At 39.2% G+C, this 18,550-nt stretch overlaps 1 protein-coding gene across 2 annotated transcripts in view; it reads left to right on the top strand.

Annotated features, from left to right (window-relative positions):
* Positions 1-4,768: 4,768 nt before the first annotated feature.
* SYNE1 (spectrin repeat containing nuclear envelope protein 1) overlaps positions 4,769-18,550 on the top strand; it is a 280,905-nt gene continuing 267,123 nt past the window's right edge. The window contains exons 1-2 of one of the 2 annotated variants that reach the window (XM_015858221.2): positions 4,769-4,916; positions 12,187-12,443. In XM_015858221.2, coding sequence (XP_015713707.2) covers positions 12,380-12,443 — 64 coding nt within the window. In that variant the 5' untranslated portion in view covers positions 4,769-4,916; positions 12,187-12,379. Of the gene's footprint in view, positions 4,917-5,254; positions 5,423-12,186; positions 12,444-18,550 lie in introns of those variants that run through there. The other variant, XM_015858220.2, reaches the window with a different exon arrangement.

The raw sequence follows: 18,550 nt of genomic DNA, 5'->3' as shown, positions 1-18,550 counted from the left end.
TGGGAGGATGCAATAGAGATAGAGCCTGGCTCTTTTTAGTTTTGCCCAGTGCCAAGTCAAGAGGCAGTGGGCACAAACTGAAGCACATGAGGTTCTTCCTGGAGACCAGGAAGTACTTCTGTGCTGTGCATGTAATGGAGCACTGGTACAGTCTTCCCAGAGTGGCTGTGGAATCTCCTTGAGGATGGGCAACCAACTTTGTGTGCAAGTGCTTAAGCAAAGGCTGGACACAGTGGACCCAGAGGTCCCTTCTAGCCTGAACTATTCTTTGATACTGTGACATATGTGTGTGAAATAATTTTATGTGCATAAAGGTACATCACAACACACAGAAACCTGGAGGCAAGTCAGCAGTTATAGGAAACCAACAATCCAGTGAATGCCCAGCTTCCATGGGCTAACAGGAGAGCCAATGGGACAGGCTTTCCCTAGGTCACCTTTCAGACACAGGGAGCATGCTTTCTTCAGGTGAGTGAAACTCAAGAAATTCAAGGATGCCTAGAATAGGAAGTAAGGGTGGAAAAGTGAGGAATCATGGTCAGAGCACCTGTCTGTCCATCCTTTGAACCTGATCAGCACGGTCTATCCTAATTGAAATCCTCGTCTAGCTGTTTTCCTGGTGAGAAGCTTCCTATCCTGTTTGCATGGGTATGTAAGGAGGTCTGCATGCCAGCAGATGGAGTGAGACTCGGTGCCACTAGGTAACGTTCAATTCTGCTGCCAGCACCTGCAGAGACAAGAATGTGAATAGTGTGTGTGGATGTGAATGCCGATGTGTGTAATGATTAACACTGAACTCCATCAGCCAGCAAGTAAAAGAGGCCCAGGAGCCAAATAATGAGGCCTGGGTTGGACACTGGAGAGACCAAGGATCTGAGAGCTGAATACTTGAAGGGATCCCATCCAACTACTGGGGGGGCTGTGAGATCTGGGGATCATCTTGTGGTAAGGCCATGGGTCTGGAACAGTTGCAGTTGCTTTCATCTCAAGACACCAGGGCCAGTCTTTTATGGAAGACAATGCTGTGTATACATGTATGTACACATATGCACACGCATTGGGGTGCATGTATGTATTGGGGTGTGTGAATACATCAGGGTGTGTAAGAGCATCTGTATCAGCAGGACTAGGGCTCTGGCCTGGGGAGCTCACACTTAAAGGGAGCTATGCCAGATCTGGTACTATGCAGATACTGAGTTTGGCAGCTCCTAACAGTACACACTTTTAGATTTTCAGTGTCTGTAATATTTTATAAAGAGCCTTTTAGTTTTGTTTTAAGTAGTAGGGGGGTACATATTTCTTATTTTGGTGTAGTATTTTGAGTTTTTAGAAATGTTTTCCAATTTAGCGTAATGTGTGAACCAAAACAATGGCACAGCAATACATTTCAAACAGATATGAGTCTCTTGACAACAATGAGGTGACTGACATTTATTTTTAATGTTATTTGGTTTGGCTCAGTTCTTGCCGTGTGCTAGGCTGAGTTCATTCTGTACATTTACATGGTTTTAATTCCTAATTAGGAATCTCTAAGCTGTTAGGAGATTGATAATTTCACTTACGAGAACTTACCTTACACTGTTATATGCTAGTTTTTATATGTTTTATGAATGTCTATGCCCAGCTCACTTTTGTACAGTCTTATCCTGTTACTTTCAGGCCTTCTAGCACAATACCATTAAAGTTAGGTTGTCTGTTGCAACACTATCTGTAATTTGGTACAGCCCATATTTGAAAGGGTGTGAGGGGGGGCTGTGGCTTCCAGGCTTATTTGTTATTTACTCTCATAGTTTTCTCACTCAAGTTTTCTCACATTTAAATATAAAAAAACAAACTTTACAAGAACCTTTACATAGAAAAAATCAGATGGTTACTATTGTATGTTTATACTTTACAGCGTTCATGAAAATGGCGTGCAGAAATGCACACATCTCTCAAGAGGCATTTGGCAATTTTCTAACATTGCACATTGATAATATGTGGCAGTTTAGGGCAGGAAGGAAGTGGCAACATTTGCTTGCTGCAAAACCTGCAAAAAGGGTGAGCTCCATTCCTCAAACCAGTCTTAACTTTCATAGAATCACAGCAACAGATTCAGAAGAGATCAAAGCACTGAAAGAGATATCATGTTATGCAGCCAGAAAACATATTTAAATATATATATATTAATATATATATATATATTATTTCATTATTATTATTATTGTTATTATTTATATTTTAATATAATATTTATATATATTAAAATATATATAAAACATATATAAAATAGTAATGCTTTCCAGTCTATTCAGTAATTAATACATTATGCAGATTTCACTTTCTCAGTATGTTATGTAGTACAATGCTTTATTTTCTCCTAAAACTTTTTGTTCTGAGATGACAACCACACCAGCTGCAAGATGAGCACACTGCTGCTTGACTTCTCCACTGTGGACACTGAGAAGAGCTCATTCCCTTCCTTTCATAGTGTTCCTCTATGGTTCTGAATGCTTTTCCCCATAATTTCAATCTCTATTCTCTAAATTAAACAGGTTTTTTTCAGTCTTCTTTAGTGGAGGGCTCTGATTTCTAGACCTTCCTACAGTCATTCTCACTGTTTTCCTCTGAATCTCCCCAATTGGCTTAGGTGTTTCTTGGAGTCTGGTGACCAGAATGAAATGATACAGTGGTGAAGCATAACAAAATATTGTTTTAATTTCTCTGAGGCAGTACTTCACTCCAGAGGGAAGTTGCCCTGAATTCTCCAGAGCCAATGATCTTATATCTCAACTAAAAGCAGTAGAACTCAGAGATTCTGTGTCATTCATTACACAGAACTAGGACAGTTACATGTCAGGTTTTGTGATGTTGGTTGTATTATTTCACCACAATTTGTAACACTTCATCATAGTACACAGGAGATGGACTTGTCAGAGGATGGATAGTATCCTTCAGCACAGAACTGGACTTGTCCACTTGGGCAGCATGTCTGGCTTCTGTTCATCCTTAGTTGGGACAGTCCTAACAGAGGGCTCTGTGCAGTGTGTCACACTCTGAGTAACCTGCTTTGGAAATGGTAGAAAACTTATGTCACTATATATTCTTTTATTTTATTTATTTCTCCATGGTGGAAGTAATATTTGCTTCTCATCCTAATCAGAGTCTACATCAAACAAAGGATCCTTATTTAATATAAATGGTTAACATTTAACACGATCAACTTCATAGTGGAATATAATATAATCTTCTCTTCTTCCAGCAGGGCTACCCAGAAACACCCTGGTGGCAAAAGTTTTTGTATGTAATTTCTAACAATTTAAAGAACAAATATGATAATGATACGTTGTCGACAGGATAATGAAAATAGTTTTCTTCAGGCAAAAAGAAAAAGAAAATCTGATAAATGCAGTGAAGATTGCAATGACCACCACTCATGACTGAAATATATCTTTTGCACAAGGTGGGTTCCAGCTCTGCAAACAGCTGGAGGTGATCATTCATGTGAGAACAAGCAGGGAGAACTGAAGTAATGTTATATTCTGGTAATATGCAAAGAGAAAGAGATTGAAATAAACCACATCTTTTTAAAATGTTAAAGTCAGAGTAACTCTACAGCTATCAGTAAGGTTTTTGTGGGTTTTTGATGTAACTGATAGAAAAAAAATATATAAAAATTGTACCTCAGTAATTTTAGCCAAAGGTTTAAGAGATAATGCAGTGCATAGTGCTGCAGTTTTGAGAATGAAGAAAACCTACACTAGCAAGTTCTTTTATGATTAAATTGCTTCAAATGAGAGTAAGGTTAGAGTAAAAAAAGCACACCTAGCTTTAGTCATGAAAATTATGTTCTCTCTTGTGTCAATACTGATTCCCTTAAGCTAGGAAGCTAAAATAAAATCATATTTTCTGAAAGAGAAAGCAAAATGAGGAATTTACTCAGCGAAGAGGTGTGAGTGGAAAGGGGAAACTCAGAGGCATGTCAGTTTCTACTTCCTTTGCTTCAGTGCTGCATTTGACATGAGGATAGATGGAGAAGGAAAATCAATAGAGATAAGAAAAAAAATCTTTGTAAGCAAACGTGCAAAAAACCACCACCACCACTAACAACTGAAAAACAAACAAACAAACAAACAAAAAAAAAAAACCACAACTGAAAAAGAGAGTAATTTAAGGGCCAATATGCCTGGCTACACTCATTGTCAGGAAGAGAGGATTTTTGTGGATGACTGGAGGTGACCTAGATACATACATCCCTGATTCACAAGAGTACTTGCTGCAGCTCCTGCTATGTCTACTAGCAACCTGACTCCAAGTGTGTGATCTGTAGCTGCACATTGTGTGAGGATTGGTCCCACAAGAGCAAATGTTCATATCACACGAGTAGCACCAATCTTAACGTGACTAGCACTGAAGGAGGGGATGATGCTGAGTAATTTCTGCTGCCTCACATGGATTTCTTCCATCCACTCAGTAAACACTCTGCATGCCAATGTTGCAGAACCACTGCAGCACTGCCAGAAAAGAACTAAAAGGTACATAAACAACTTTCCTCCCAACTTCTCCATTTTGGTTATGGATGAGCTTTTTGCTTTCCAAATGATGCAAATAATGATTAGTTAAGAAGAATAATAATCCCCCATCTATTGCATGGTACCAACCTTAACAATAAAGATGAAGACACAGCGCATAACCAAAGCCTCTGGTTTGTGCAATGACTTTTGAACAACCAGAGACGTTTTAACCTGGTGGTGTAAGCACTGTTGCACAGCTAGTGTGGTTTGAGCTCGGCAGCGGCAGAGTGTTGCCATCCCTCAGAGTATTTCTGTCCTGCCGCTGTTATATAAGTGCTGGTGTCCCACTTTGCCGGCACAGCTCCTGCCTCACGCACGATGCGCCAGAGTCCACATCGGGGATGATGCTCTCCGGAGCACGAGGTAACATAGCAATAAACACAGAAACATGAGCAGAGACAGCGATGAGCAGAGATAGAGAAGAGCAGCCATATCTCGCTGCAGCCATTCTCGGAAGTCTTTTCGGCTCATGGCTAAGCACACGCTTGCGGTTGTTTGGAAGGAGCTGGAGGCCGGTGCTCAGCTCCGTGCCCGGCATAGGGCCCGAAGCAGCCGCCACCGGGGCCGTGCTGCTGGCGGGGCGGGGCCCCCTGCGATGCGCGCAAGAACAGCGGGAGCCGAGCACTGCGGGGAGGGGGGGGCGGGCCGCAGCCCGGGGGAGGAGGAGAAGTGACAGCACAAAACGCCGCAAGGGCACGGCACTCCAGCACACGCAAAGAACCCCGCATCCCGCGGCCGCCTAGGCCTCCCCCCATCACCCCCCTACCCCTCTCAACCGCGCACCTGCTCGCTCGCTCGCTCGCGACGGGGCGGGCGGAGCGTCGTGTTGGTAACCGGGGAGCCGCGGGGCGGTGCGGAGCGGAGCGGAGGTAGGGCGCGGTGCGGGGCTGGGGCGCGGGGCTCGGCGCCCCCTGGGGTAGTGGGCGTTGGGCGGGGGCAGCCGCCTCTGTGCGGTGCTGAGGGGACGGGAGAGGGAGAACCCCCGAAGAACTAAAGTGGTTTGGGGTCGATACGGAACTCCCTTTTGGGACTATGCCCTTTAGGAGTAGAAAATACCGGAGCAGGGGAGAGGTTTGCCTCCTGCAATGCACATGTGTGTGTTATGGAGATAGCTGTTTTTGTGCTCACAGTGTAGGCCAAATTATAGTTAATGAGGGAAGATGTGGCTATTGACAGAGGCTCATGAGAAGTCGCTTTTAGGCTGGATTGCATGCAATGATGGTGCAGAAAGGACAAGTGCATTGCAATAGAGATGCAGAGTCCATATGCTCCCTGATATGTTTGGCAACTCCCCAGAGATGAAACCTGCCGAAATATCTGACAGACTCAGCTGTGCCTGGGGCTTTGACAACCATATTTTCAACCATATTCCTACTGGGAAAAAGTGCTTCTAAGGACTACTACTAGTCTGCTGTTATAAACAACATTTTGCAAATTCGTGAGGAATTGCCTAAGTAAATTATCTACCTGATGCTGAGGGAGCCTTCAGTGCTCATCTCTGTGAGGAGTTTATACTTATGTGGTTTTAGGGAAATAATAGTACGTGCTGCTTCTGGCTGCTTGCCAGCACTTCTCAAGTGCGAAGCCTGTTGAAAGACTCTTAACAGGCACACAGTTTCCTGTTGTAGTACTGGTGATGGACTTCTGGATTTCTCCAGCCTTTGCGAAGTATTTTTACAATTTACATGTGCACTTTTAACACTTCCACAAGTTTTAAAATGCCAGCAAGCTATACTAAATTACTGCCAACAGAGAGGTGACAACGGAATATTGTGTTATTGTGAATGACAATTAGAAATGTTTTGTTTCTGTTTGTTTGTTGTACTAAGGTTCATGTAGTGAATTACAGGACAAAAAAAATGGCATATGAGATACAGTATTAACATTTGTGTGGGGCCAGGAGTTAGACTCTGTGATCCTTGTGGGTCCCTTCAAACTTTCCATGTTCTATTTGCTGAGCAATTCACTTTTTATTTTATTCTGGTCTGAGCCCACATCTATATGGGATGCATATAATGTTGAAAACGCAGGAGTTTCCACTGAGGAGAGGAGCTATCCGGAAAGAGCATGGTGCTGCATCTTGCACTGAGCCAACTGGAATCTATGCAAACATCTTAAATGTAAAAAGAGAAGTAATAATCTCTTCACATCCCTCATTTTCCTTGAATTCATATTCCTTAGAGTTCAAGTTTTTATATTTGCTCATATGTTTGTTTTGGATACTATAATCATAGGGTCAGTGTAGGTCAAGGCTTTAGGGAAAAGAGGAACAGCACCCTGGTAGTACATAAATGCTTTGGGGAGAGCATAGGAGCACCAGGTACTGGGGGGGATGAGTCTGGGTGTGACAGTGAACCAGATATGGGGCTCTGGAGAAGTCCTGTGATCTGCATGGATCTGCAGTGTTTCTGTAGGTCCAGCCCCAAGAAATGTTTGTACTTCCAATAATCAGACTGACACTGTGCTAATCCACCTGGATACATGCTGTTAATGGAAGTTAGTTGTGGCTGAAGTTGCAGTTGCACTTATTAGGAAAGTACATACATCATTGCAGACAAATACTCACGTACTTCCTTGTTACCATGGCTAGTGTTAGAGTTTTTGTGTGTCCTTAGAGGTCACAATAATAACAGCACCAGACTACCTCTGAAAGAACTGAACTTTCACCTTTGTTTCACTCAAAGGAAGCTATTTAATGACGAAAACTTTTTTTCTTCCTGCTTTTCCAATCATATGACAGCTGTGTCTGTCCCTTGTGCGCATATTCTTCTCCAAATAAACTTTCTTGCTTAGGAGATGAAGAGGAATATTAAGGAATCAATAGTTGCTTATCTTAAACTCAGTTTGACCCACCCTTTCCTGAGATCATTCAGTGTTTTCTATTTTAGTGGAGTTTTTCTTTCTGTTTGATTGTTTTTTTATGGATATACCTCTGTAGGAGCCTTTGACTACAGGTCTTACTATGCCACAGAAATCTTACGTGCCATATCACTATTAAAATAGAAATATCAGAAGAATATTCCTAGTATTAAATGACTTATGAATTATATCCTAACTTCACTCTGCCTTATTTGCTTACGTATTGTGACCTCTGATCTTAATCTTAGTGTGTCTCTGTCTGTGCACATAGTAAGCTCTTTGAGGCAAAGATTATATCCTGTGTTTGTAGAAGGTAATACGCTACTGATCCTCATTCTCCTGCTGCTACCAACATCTACATAAACCATAATATATTCCTTCAGAATTTCAACAGCAGAATTACCAAGCTGTAGTATACATTCTGTTTAACTTTTCATATCTGAAAGATAGTGAATGACCTTTCCTTGAATCTAACAATCTATATTCTGCAAGTTTTTTTCTCAAGAAAATTGTTTGCCTTATATTTTCTACTGCAACACTTTGCATTTTCAGTTTAAATGGAAGGACAGTTTGAAAGACAAGAGTCTCATAATACAGCTGGAATTTTGCTCATCTTCCCCAATAAACATAATCGAAAGTGAAAATAAAAAGCTCTCTTGCTGAAATGTAGGTATGTACACAGCTGTGTGCATGATAGGGATCCTACAGATGATTTTTAAACCTCAGTCTAATTATAGGTGAAGAACAGAAAAGTTGTGTACTCTATACGCCACAGATTTATATATCAGATTTACAAAATATCTTTAATTTTCCATATTAGTTGCTGCTGCAGACTTTCTGCAAAATGAAGAATGATGTTCTATACCAAACAAAGCTAAAGTTAGATAGATAATCTGAAGGTGTCCAAATGTGTTTTTTTTTTTCTTCCTAGAAAAGCGAATTTCAATGTATGTTACAAACCTCCAAGTAACTACTGCATATCAAGTCAGTTTGTGGTTGGATGGTCAGTGAGAACATCTTGCTTCACTGACCCTATTTCAGTGTGCTCTTTGTTGAAGGTTGTAATCTGTCACTTCCACCCTTTTTCAAAAGCAACCTGTGTAGTAGAGAAAGGAAGCACAAAGTGACAGTGTTGGGATTTGGAGACCATCCTATCAAAAACACCTTTCAGAGCCAAAATTACATTTTTCCATGATCTTATGTGGTGCATAGTTGCATCCCATTGGACTTGGGATGGTTCCAGTATACTGACATGTGGCACTGTACAACACTAAAATGAATTATGACAGATGTATTCAAATATGTTTACAATTGGGCTCTTAATTTACATTCACAAATTTTTAGTATTCTAGGATGAATTTTATCAAATTCTTCCACTTTGACTCTGTTTCAAACGGTGCTGTTCCTAATTCTGCTATGCTTCTGTCTCAACTTGATCTTCTTTTTTACTTTCTTTTTACTTGCCTGGCTAAGGCCTTTTGCTTCCTGTCCATACTTCCTTAGTCTTACTCAGATGGACTTCCAGCAAGTCTCCTTTCAGTCTCATAGGCAACACACTGTGACAAAGCTCTGCACTTGTCATCCTTTATTCCTGCCTTATTGTTGTAGATACTGTAAATAAATTAGCTGTTTCTGTGATTATTTGGTGTAGAAAACTTGCATTTATGACCTTCAGAAAATGTTGTTTCTTACCTTTATGTAAATATTTATTCTTGATTAATATGAGGGTCTTTGCTGTCTCAGAGCATCACATCTCTTTCAGTAGCATTTATGATGCTGGCAGCATTGTAAAGACCTGTTCTGTTCTGTTTTCAGCTACAACCCTCTATTTGAGACCTGTATTTGAAATCCATTCTTTGAGGAATAAATACGCTTCCAGTGAACTTCTCTTTGTAGCTGTGCCTCCCTAAGTCTTTTTCACAGCTTGAATCTCTAAATTGCTGGCTCATTGTTCTCCCTTTCTTGTGAGAGTCATGGTGGAGATAATCCATGCCTTCACAGAGCAGGAATCTCCCTCAGGTTACTACTATATGTGGCATCAGACAGGTGTAGTGGAAACATGTAGTTTCTGCTGACAATAAGGAATCAGATAATTTTTTGCACTTATTTATGTCAGGCTTATTGCCATTGATAGACATCTGATAAGCTGTCTTCTCTTAGCAAATATTCCCTTGGTTTTCTAGAACCACTGTGCTGGCACACAGTGTTTTCCAATGACACACTTTATACGCTTTAAGAATTTAAAGATAAAACAAGACCTTTTCTTCCCAGTGGTACTCTAGGTTTAACAGTAAGGGAAAATATATTCTCCAATTTAATTTCAGATTGTTCAGATCATTTTAAAGCACACTAGAAAAAATTAACCCAGGTACTTGGAAAATGGAACCCATAGTAGATCTAGTATTTTTCTTAAATCTTCCATAGAAGAGATGGCCTACTTTTCCAAAAGTTGAAGTTAGAAAAAAATACTAGAAAGATCATTATAAAATATTGCCATAGCATATGAGAAAAAAAAAAATAAACCATGTTGCCTCTTGTTGTCTAAACTCACATTATCAAGATATTCGTGCAAGAAAATGGTGTCAGAGTAACTTTATCTATTTACTATGGATAGATGACAAACATAATCAAAATATCTTAGATACTTACAAAATTGTTCATTTTCACTTGTGCATTCATTCTTTGTATGTTCAGACCTAACAATTAAACATTAATACTAAGGAGCACACGTGTTCCATGCTAACAGAGGGAATAATTTATATGGTCCTTCAGGTCTATTTCAGGCTAAGATTTATGACATTATAGGCTATATGCTTGTCTTAAAATGTGCATTTTGAGAGCATATCCCTTTGAAAATATGCATATGTGTCTGGTACTAAAATAAAAGAATTCCTCTTATCACAAAAGACTTCATGTATAGCCAAGAGTACATTTTCTGTAATAGATACTTTAAAATTTGCATATCTGAAAAACATATTTTTTTTACCGTTGGAAATAAAAGATATTTTGATTAAGGCATTAATTATTTGTAGAAGTCAGAAAAATCTTTTCCTCTGTGCCTAACTTAAAAGCTGACTATGCACGTAGGTTTTCTTGCTCTTTAAAGCTTTTGGTGTTGGCTAGACAGGTGAAAAGGCTGCATGAAGCTTTGCTTTATTTATTTCACTGATGTGCTCTTAGCTGTGGCTTTCTGCCCATGGAATTAACTTGTGATTACATGTGAAAATCTTTCTTCTGTGGATTTCCTTCTTTAAATGAATTAATTCCCTCTGCTTGCAAGGTTTTTTGAGTGGAGAATTGTAGTTAGAACCACAGATTCCTATTATACAGCATATAATGTTTAATATGAGCTAGATTAATTATTAATTACTAGTCTGCCATTTATCACTGCATAGTGACTCAGACTACTGTGCAAAAAGATTAAACATATCTTCATTGCAATTTCCCAGACACATTTAAATTGGAGTTGGATCAGCGTCTTCCACAGCTTCTCTAAATTGGCTCGTTTACAACTGATTTACATCAGCTGATGAGTGGCCATTTAGAAAATAAAAAGCTGATACAGAGGGTAATGTTGTTCTATAGCTTGTGTAGTGTCTTTTGAGCTTTGGTTTGGTGGCAGTGTGTCTTTTGTATCTCCTCTGGTTTAAGGTTAGCTTAGGTCTACTGAGCTGTACATTTAAAATAGAAGGTAAGCATCTAAAAAAAATCTGTAGTGACTAAGGAAACAGGGAGTTCCTTAGGTTGGGCAGGGTTGGTAGGGTCAGAGAAGGAAATGTCAAAATGTGATTTCCTCTGACAGGCCTTACATGTCAATGTGGTTCCTTTGGGGCAGTTCAACATGACTAAGGCAGCACAGCCTGAAGGCTCCTCCACTGTATGCTGGGGACTGTGTGCTTTGGTGGTCCTTTGGGCCAGGAGAAGGGGACAGCACACAATGCTTATGACCCCATTTGTAGCTCTGATATGGATCAACTTCTTATTGCCTTGAATTTGGGATGAGGCCAGGTTATAAAGTATGAGTGCTGCTGTTCTTTTTGTCTGTATGCTCAGCTCCTTGCTAATGGTGAGCTAGGTATGTGTTTCTACAGCATGTACTGGTTTCTCAGAGGAAATTGGTAACATTTGATGTAGAATTGAATGTGATTATTTATTTATTTTAGAATGGGTTTATCATCATGTAGGTCTTTTTATAATTATGTTAGTGCTAAGTTTGTGTAGTAGTTCAGAGCCATCAGTGCTAAATAATCCATAGTACAATGTTGCCATATGATATAGAAGAGAATATAATTTTATTTAATAGTAAATTATGGGAACCTCAGTACTTCAGATTAAAGCTCATAGTCCAATAGTGTTATAAGTTGACACAATCGGTAAATTACTATTGCATATTCCTTTATAACATGATGGAATACAATGAGATTTATACAGCTTTTGGATTTTACAAGTGATTTCAGTTTTCCTTCTTCATACCTGATATTATTTAAATTAATAAATACAATATGTACAATGTTATCTCTGTTTCTAAAACGTATCCATGAACACCCTCATGAAAACATTGATATCTGGTTCATTGCCAATTGTTTTTAATGATTTGCTTTTGCCAGTTTATTCCATGGGTGACTGCCAACCAAGCTTTCAGCATTAATTGTGTCTCTGGTTGGAGTATGCTGTATGTGCAAGGCACACCACAATTGTGTTAAAATAACTACTAAGACTTCATTTCTCAGAATTGGTTAGAATTCCTTCTGGACCTTTGTACTCTCTCTTCCAGGTGCTGGAGTTGCTTGTGAGGACAGTGCTGCTGCCAGACCCTGTGAGTGCTTGTGTGGGCTGGAGGAAGCTGTAACTTGTACAGGCTGGTTGTGCTGAGGCTGAATGCTGGAAGGGGGCACTTGGACGTTGGCACCTCAACGAGGCCGGTTATTTGGATCTGTCAGTGAAGAGTGACTTTCTGCAAGGAGATCATGGCATCATCCCGACTTGTGACAAGATCTAGGGACATTGCCAATGTTATGCAGCGGCTTCAAGGTAAGAGGTGGCTTTTGGCTTTTGCTTTCATCTATTCATTGATAAACTGAGCTTCCTACTCTTTACTACAGTACACAGTCAGGACAGTATTTCTGAAGTTTAGTAATTGTTTTAAACTTATCTATCAGAAAATATACACAGTGTATCTGAAAATCTCGGATTGTGAGTTCTCAGGCACAGAATTCATTGTAATGTTTAAAAGCATGTGGTATTATTAGCCTGGATCATTAGGGTCAGGTCTTGAACTGAATGTTCGGCCTTTGATGCCATTTCTGCTGCAAGATTAGGTTGTACATCAATTTTCTCATGGAGAAGAGATAAAAAAACATATCTAACTTCTTCTCAGTTATGAAGTCTATTGGTACAGTCTTTACTAATAAACTAGTATATTCTAGTGATACTTCCTTTCTCAAAAGAGGAACCATAACACATTGTGTTGTTAAGCACTGAAGAACACATAACTTTGAGCTAATTATTGGTGTTGAAGTCAGTGATGTTGTTTCAGGATGCTGTTGCATTATTTGTGTATTCATTATTTTTTATTATTTTTGTGAGGCTGCTGTCTTAATTTTTAGAAGCTGTACCTAAATGCTGCAGTTTAAATTTTGCATTCAGAAATTTTGTTTTTGTTAGAGGTATTGACCAGAGACAAACTATCATCTGTGCAGTGTGAAGCTTATTTTCTGTTAAATTTCAAATTGAACAATCATTGGAGGTGTTACCCTCTTCTTCATTTTCTATACCTGGAAACTTTATTTTCCTATATCTTTTCCTTCCTTTTTTTTTTTTTTTTTTTTTTAATGTGATGAGATTTCTGAACTTGACTTCCCAGTCACCAGATATGACTAGCATGCATGATTTCTCTGTTTCTGTAGAGAAATATGAGAATAAATGAGGACTCAAATTCTGTCCTATTTAGGCTGGGTAAAGTGCTTCTCCATCACCAAGATACATACTTCTGTCTTTGACTTTTGTGTAGATACTTATTTTCCCTGTATTTTTGTCAGCTGTTTCTTAGGCTGAAATCTTGAAGAACTGTTGTTGAAAGTGCTCACAAATGTAGAATAAAGAAATATTCCCTGCCTTGAGTTTGTAGTTTAAATGTTAGTGTTAGACACTCAAGGCAGATGCAAGTATGCACAAGGAAAAAATGAGACAACCTGTGTCACAGAACAGATGGAGGTCTCAGTTTGTGTGTATACATACACAGCAGGTTTTTAATATGGAATTCTGGAGGGTGGGAGAAATAAGATTTGAAGAAAGAAATGCTTATAGATCTGCCAGTCATTTTGAGTAAAGTAACAGAGGTTTAAGGTTATATTTTTAAGCTTATATTTTTAAGGTTATAAAGGCAAATTGTAAAAGAGAATGGCAGGGAGCTGAGTAGTGTTCTGGGGAGTTCATTCAGGCTGGTACTCTGAAGCACTGAGTCAAGAGGATTCTACAGGAACGTTAAAAATCATGTGGACTGTTAATTGTCATGTTACTTTTTACTACCTTTTTTAATGTCTTAAAAAGTAGTTAGTGATGAAATGGCTGTTCTGTTTGTCTTTTTTTATTTAATCATTTTTCCTTTTTTTGGTATATTTTGTTCTATTGAAATCTGATATCAGATTCAGAACAATTTATTATTTTTGGACATCAAGCGAAAGTAAAAGACTTTTGAAGATCATTTAGAAGAAAATGTGTGAAACTAAAAACATACTTGTCATTGTATGTTAGTTTGAAGTCATAGTTGTTACTGGATTCTTTTCCCCTCAGACAAAATTGATTTAGCTTGATATTGCTGTGATCTGAGCTTTGCAGAAGCACTGCTTCAATCACGTTTCACCTTTGCCAAGGCTGGAGTGCTTGGAGCCCAAGTCTTTTTTTAGTTTGTATTTCTGCATTATGGATGAGCAGACAGTCAGCGCTGCAACTACCTAAGCTCTTTTGCGTTAAGATTACCTTTCAGAAATTGTAATCAACTGGAACAGGAGCTAGATTGCACTTAGGAACTGGAAGAGATTTTATGGTATGTTTGCATGGCATCCCAGCATCTGGGTGGTTGGAACAGGATGCTTAGTGTCAGATCACAGAGGACTTGACATTATTCATGGTGTGACAGATGCTTTGGAGGAGTCTCCATCAATGCAGAAATACAGTTCAGATGTACAGTGCCTACTTTTGTACTTGGCTATAAGTTAAGTCAGGGGAGCATTTCTTGTATGACATTGGTGGGTGCTGCAGTATTTCAGTACTGAAAAGTCATTGGGATTGAGGGACAGAGGTAAAGCAAGCCTTGGCCCCCACTCCACACTGTTGTCTCATATACCCCTTGCAAGTTTCCAATGATTTCTTGTGGTGGGAGGTGTAGAAAGACCAGAAAAATGCTTCTTATCACTGAGATTCTCAACACCAGTTTTGAAATCTCAACTGGATATGCCATATGTGAGCAGAATTGTATCTGTTTTCCTAAAAACTTTCAAAAGATAAATGTGAACTTTTTTTTTAAAATCAGAATTATTATGTAGTAACAAGTGTACATTTTTTTCTTCTTCCCATTATCACCACCTCAGTAATGTACATAGTTGCTTCCATACTATTCTTTTGCTGTTCAAATACATTCAGGCGTGTGTGACATCTTTCCATGTCTGTGTACTGCTTACACTTCCCTCAGTGCTGGCTCTAACAGGCTGCTCTGCAAGTGTGGCTGCTAAGAGAACTGACAGTGTAGAGGAGGCATCTGAATTTTTGATTGCTGAGTTTACTTGTGAAGAATCCCATATTTGAGGTACTACAAAGTAAACTGATGGCATCCTTTAGAGTCTTTGCATAATTTATTCCTTGCTAACATGGTTCAAGATTTTCTACTGTACCTTTTGCTTTCTACTTCACTTTTCACATTACAAAAGCACTCACAAACTCTGAGCAGAACTGGTGTAAACCACTAGTTAGAATCACATTCCTGGAATTCTTCAGGGTTATTCACAAGAGTAAATGCCACAGAGAAGTAAAATAGCACAAAAGCACTGCTCTTTTGCATAGGGGGAGTGCCTCCCTCACACATTATAGGTAGTCATACATTAAAGATTCTTATAATGCTTTTACTATATACAAAAATCAAAGCAGGCAGTGCTAGAAAACAAGCTAGCAAAACCTTTGTGATGTCTGGCATCAAGATAATATATTTTCCTTAAGTACTTCAGTTACAGACAAATTGCAGTCATACTGTTTTCTGAAGGGGAAAAAGTAAGATAAAATAGGATCCTATTCTTCCAGACATTGTGTCTCACATGTTGGCCTCCTCATGGTGGCTTGTAGAGCAATAGCAAAAAGAGTTGCTATAACATTCTACTGCAGAAGGCCTTTCTCCTTTCAGCTTTCTTCCCCCTCCATTAATTTTCCAGTTTAGCAGTCTATACAAGATAGTGATGTTTCTGAGTGGTATTGTTTGTTATTGCATGGTCTATTTAGTCAAACAGGACATTTTTGTGGATCACTTAAATTCCATTTGTATTGTAATCCTAATTTGTTAAAGACCCAAATTAAATTGCTCTGATATTGCTGATACTTTGAGGCTGTTACTAATTCAAATTTCATTCAATAAAACCAATTCTATGATGTACATTGTGCAGCAACTTAAACAGTATTCTGTTATTACTATGATCTTCAATTAAGTTCTGCTGTTTTGTAAAGGTAGAACCACCTGCTTTTGAAATGGAATTAACTTGCTTTCTTCTGCTCCTCCTTACTTGAGAAGAAGGATTTTCTGAAGTCTGTTATTGAGAGCTGGGCTGAAGCCAATGGGATGAGGTTCAACAAGACCAAATGCCAAGTCCTGCACTTTGACCACAACAACCCCAGGCAGTGCTATAGGCTTGGGGCAGAGTGGCTGGAGGATTGTGTGGAGGAAATGGACCTGGGGATAATGATTGATGCTCAGCTGAACATGAGCCGACAGTGTGCCTGGGTGGCCAAGAAGGCCAACGGCATCCTGGCTTGCATCAAAAACAGTGTTACTAGCAGGAATGGGGAGGTAATTGTCCTCCTGTACTCAGTGCTGTACTCAGCACTGGTGAGGCCACACCTCGAGTACTGTGTTTGGTTTTGGGCCCCTCTCTGCAAGAAAGACACTGAGGCCCTGGAAAGCGTTCAGAGGAGGGCTACGAAGCTGGTGAGGGGTCTGGAGCACAGGCCTTATGAGGAGAGGCTGAGAGAGCTGGGATTGTTCAGCCTGGAGAAGAGGAAGCTCAGGGGAGACCTTATTGCTCTCTATAACTTCCTGAAGGGAGGTTGTAGTGAGCTAGGGGTCAGCCTTGTCTCTAGTGTAGACAGTGATAGAACTAGAAGCAATAGTTCCAACCTGCACCAAGGGAGATTCAGGCTTAACATTAGGGAAATATTACTTCTCGGAAAGGGTAGTCAGGCACTGGAATGCACTGCCCAGGGAGGTGGTGGAGTCACCAACCCTGGAAGTGTTCAAGAAACATTTGGATGTTGTGTGTTGAGGGATACGATTTAGCTGGGAAGTATTGGTAATGGTTGGACTGGATGATCTTCTAGGTCTTTTCCAACCTTGATAATTCTGTGAAAATGTAGGATTCTGTGATTCTGTTATGACAGAATAAATTTTGTACATCTTGCAAATGGCATGAAACCTTAAAAAACGAAACAAACAAGCAAGAAAACAACACATCTTCTTAATCTTCTGTTTAGTTCTGGGTTGCACTGCTGTTCTTATAAGACCCAAGCTCATCTGGGCTCAGGGCAGTATTGTGCTTTAGTAAAAGCCCTGCAGAGAGACTTTATGGTGCTGAAAAAGACATAGTGGGAAAGAAAGAAACTTGGCCATTCATGACGGCCAACTGTGATGGAAAGTAGCTATAGTTACTCTAGTAACCTGCTCTCTTGAGAAACTTAACCTGAGTCAAATTAGCTTAAAATTCCATCATTTTATTTAAATTTATCTGCAAGTAAATATTATCTGTAGTTTAATTTTAACATTGTCCTTATGTGATTCACTAGTCACAGAATGCTGGGTCTGTTTTGGGTTTTTAGTTCTTTCAGTTATTCTTTTCCTTCCATCCACATCCTAGCATCTTATTTTTTATTTTCATTTTTTTCCCCATACTGTTGTAGCAGCAGCCATTAGCCATGTGATAGATTTTTTTTTTTTATTTTTATTTTTTTTCCTTTTAGCTGAGAAGTACTTTGTTAATAAATACTTTCATCAGCCTTTCTCTCTGGTTATTTTGCTGTAAGTAGACAGTGCCAAGAAATGTAGTTTAACATTAAGCTAAGCTGATTTAACAGATACCTGCTACTGAAAGCTAGATTGCTTTGCTGCAGGCATGTTTCCAACTTTCTTTCTACCAGTGCTTCTTCTCTTAGTTCCAAACCAGATGAAAAAGACAGATGGTTTGTAAAGGTTGGGTGAGCACCTGTTGGCACCTCGCCTTTGCATTTGTCACTCAAAATGGAACTTCACATTTGTAAATTCAATATTGAAAATATGGTCTTGGTCAGCATTGGAATGCTGCACAAGTTATGCAAATAGAGTTTTACCCTTGCATCACAAATACTTTCCTGGTTAAAGTTTCTGTCCAATTTACTGACATTTTCTGGTTCCATGTAGTTCCACTGTTGCTTTTCCTTTGCAATTTTTCACACACTGAATTTTCTCACCTTGATTGCTGCAAATGTCTTGAGATTTATGAGATTTTTTGAGTCAGAAAAAATGATAGTGTAAGCTAATTATTAGTCTCTCATGTGAGCAAGTCTTGTAACTAACTACACACTGATGGTAAGCTAAGGGAAAATAAGTACTTCTTGACTCTTTTTGTTCTGTAGTCTATATGAGTAGAAGGCCAAGTAAATCTAAGTGATAATTTGGGGATCTTAATGGCATTATAGATCGTCTAAACTAGGGGTCAGCCAAGCAGGGTTTTAAACTTTTGGATTTGAGTGAGAAAATTTATTTCATAGCAAAATAAGATTTATGTGTGAAGGTTAAGACGGATGGTAAAACTGCAGCTGCAATTAAAACTGTTAAGGGGTAGACAGAAAAAAAAAAAAGAAAAGAAAGAAATCGCATGTTTTCATATATTAAGACAAAATTATGTGAG

The sequence above is a fragment of the Coturnix japonica genome, chromosome 3 (genome assembly GCF_001577835.2).
Source record: "Coturnix japonica isolate 7356 chromosome 3, Coturnix japonica 2.1, whole genome shotgun sequence".
NCBI classification, from domain to species: domain Eukaryota; kingdom Metazoa; phylum Chordata; class Aves; order Galliformes; family Phasianidae; genus Coturnix; species Coturnix japonica.
This window is presented reverse-complemented; position numbering and strand designations above follow the sequence as displayed.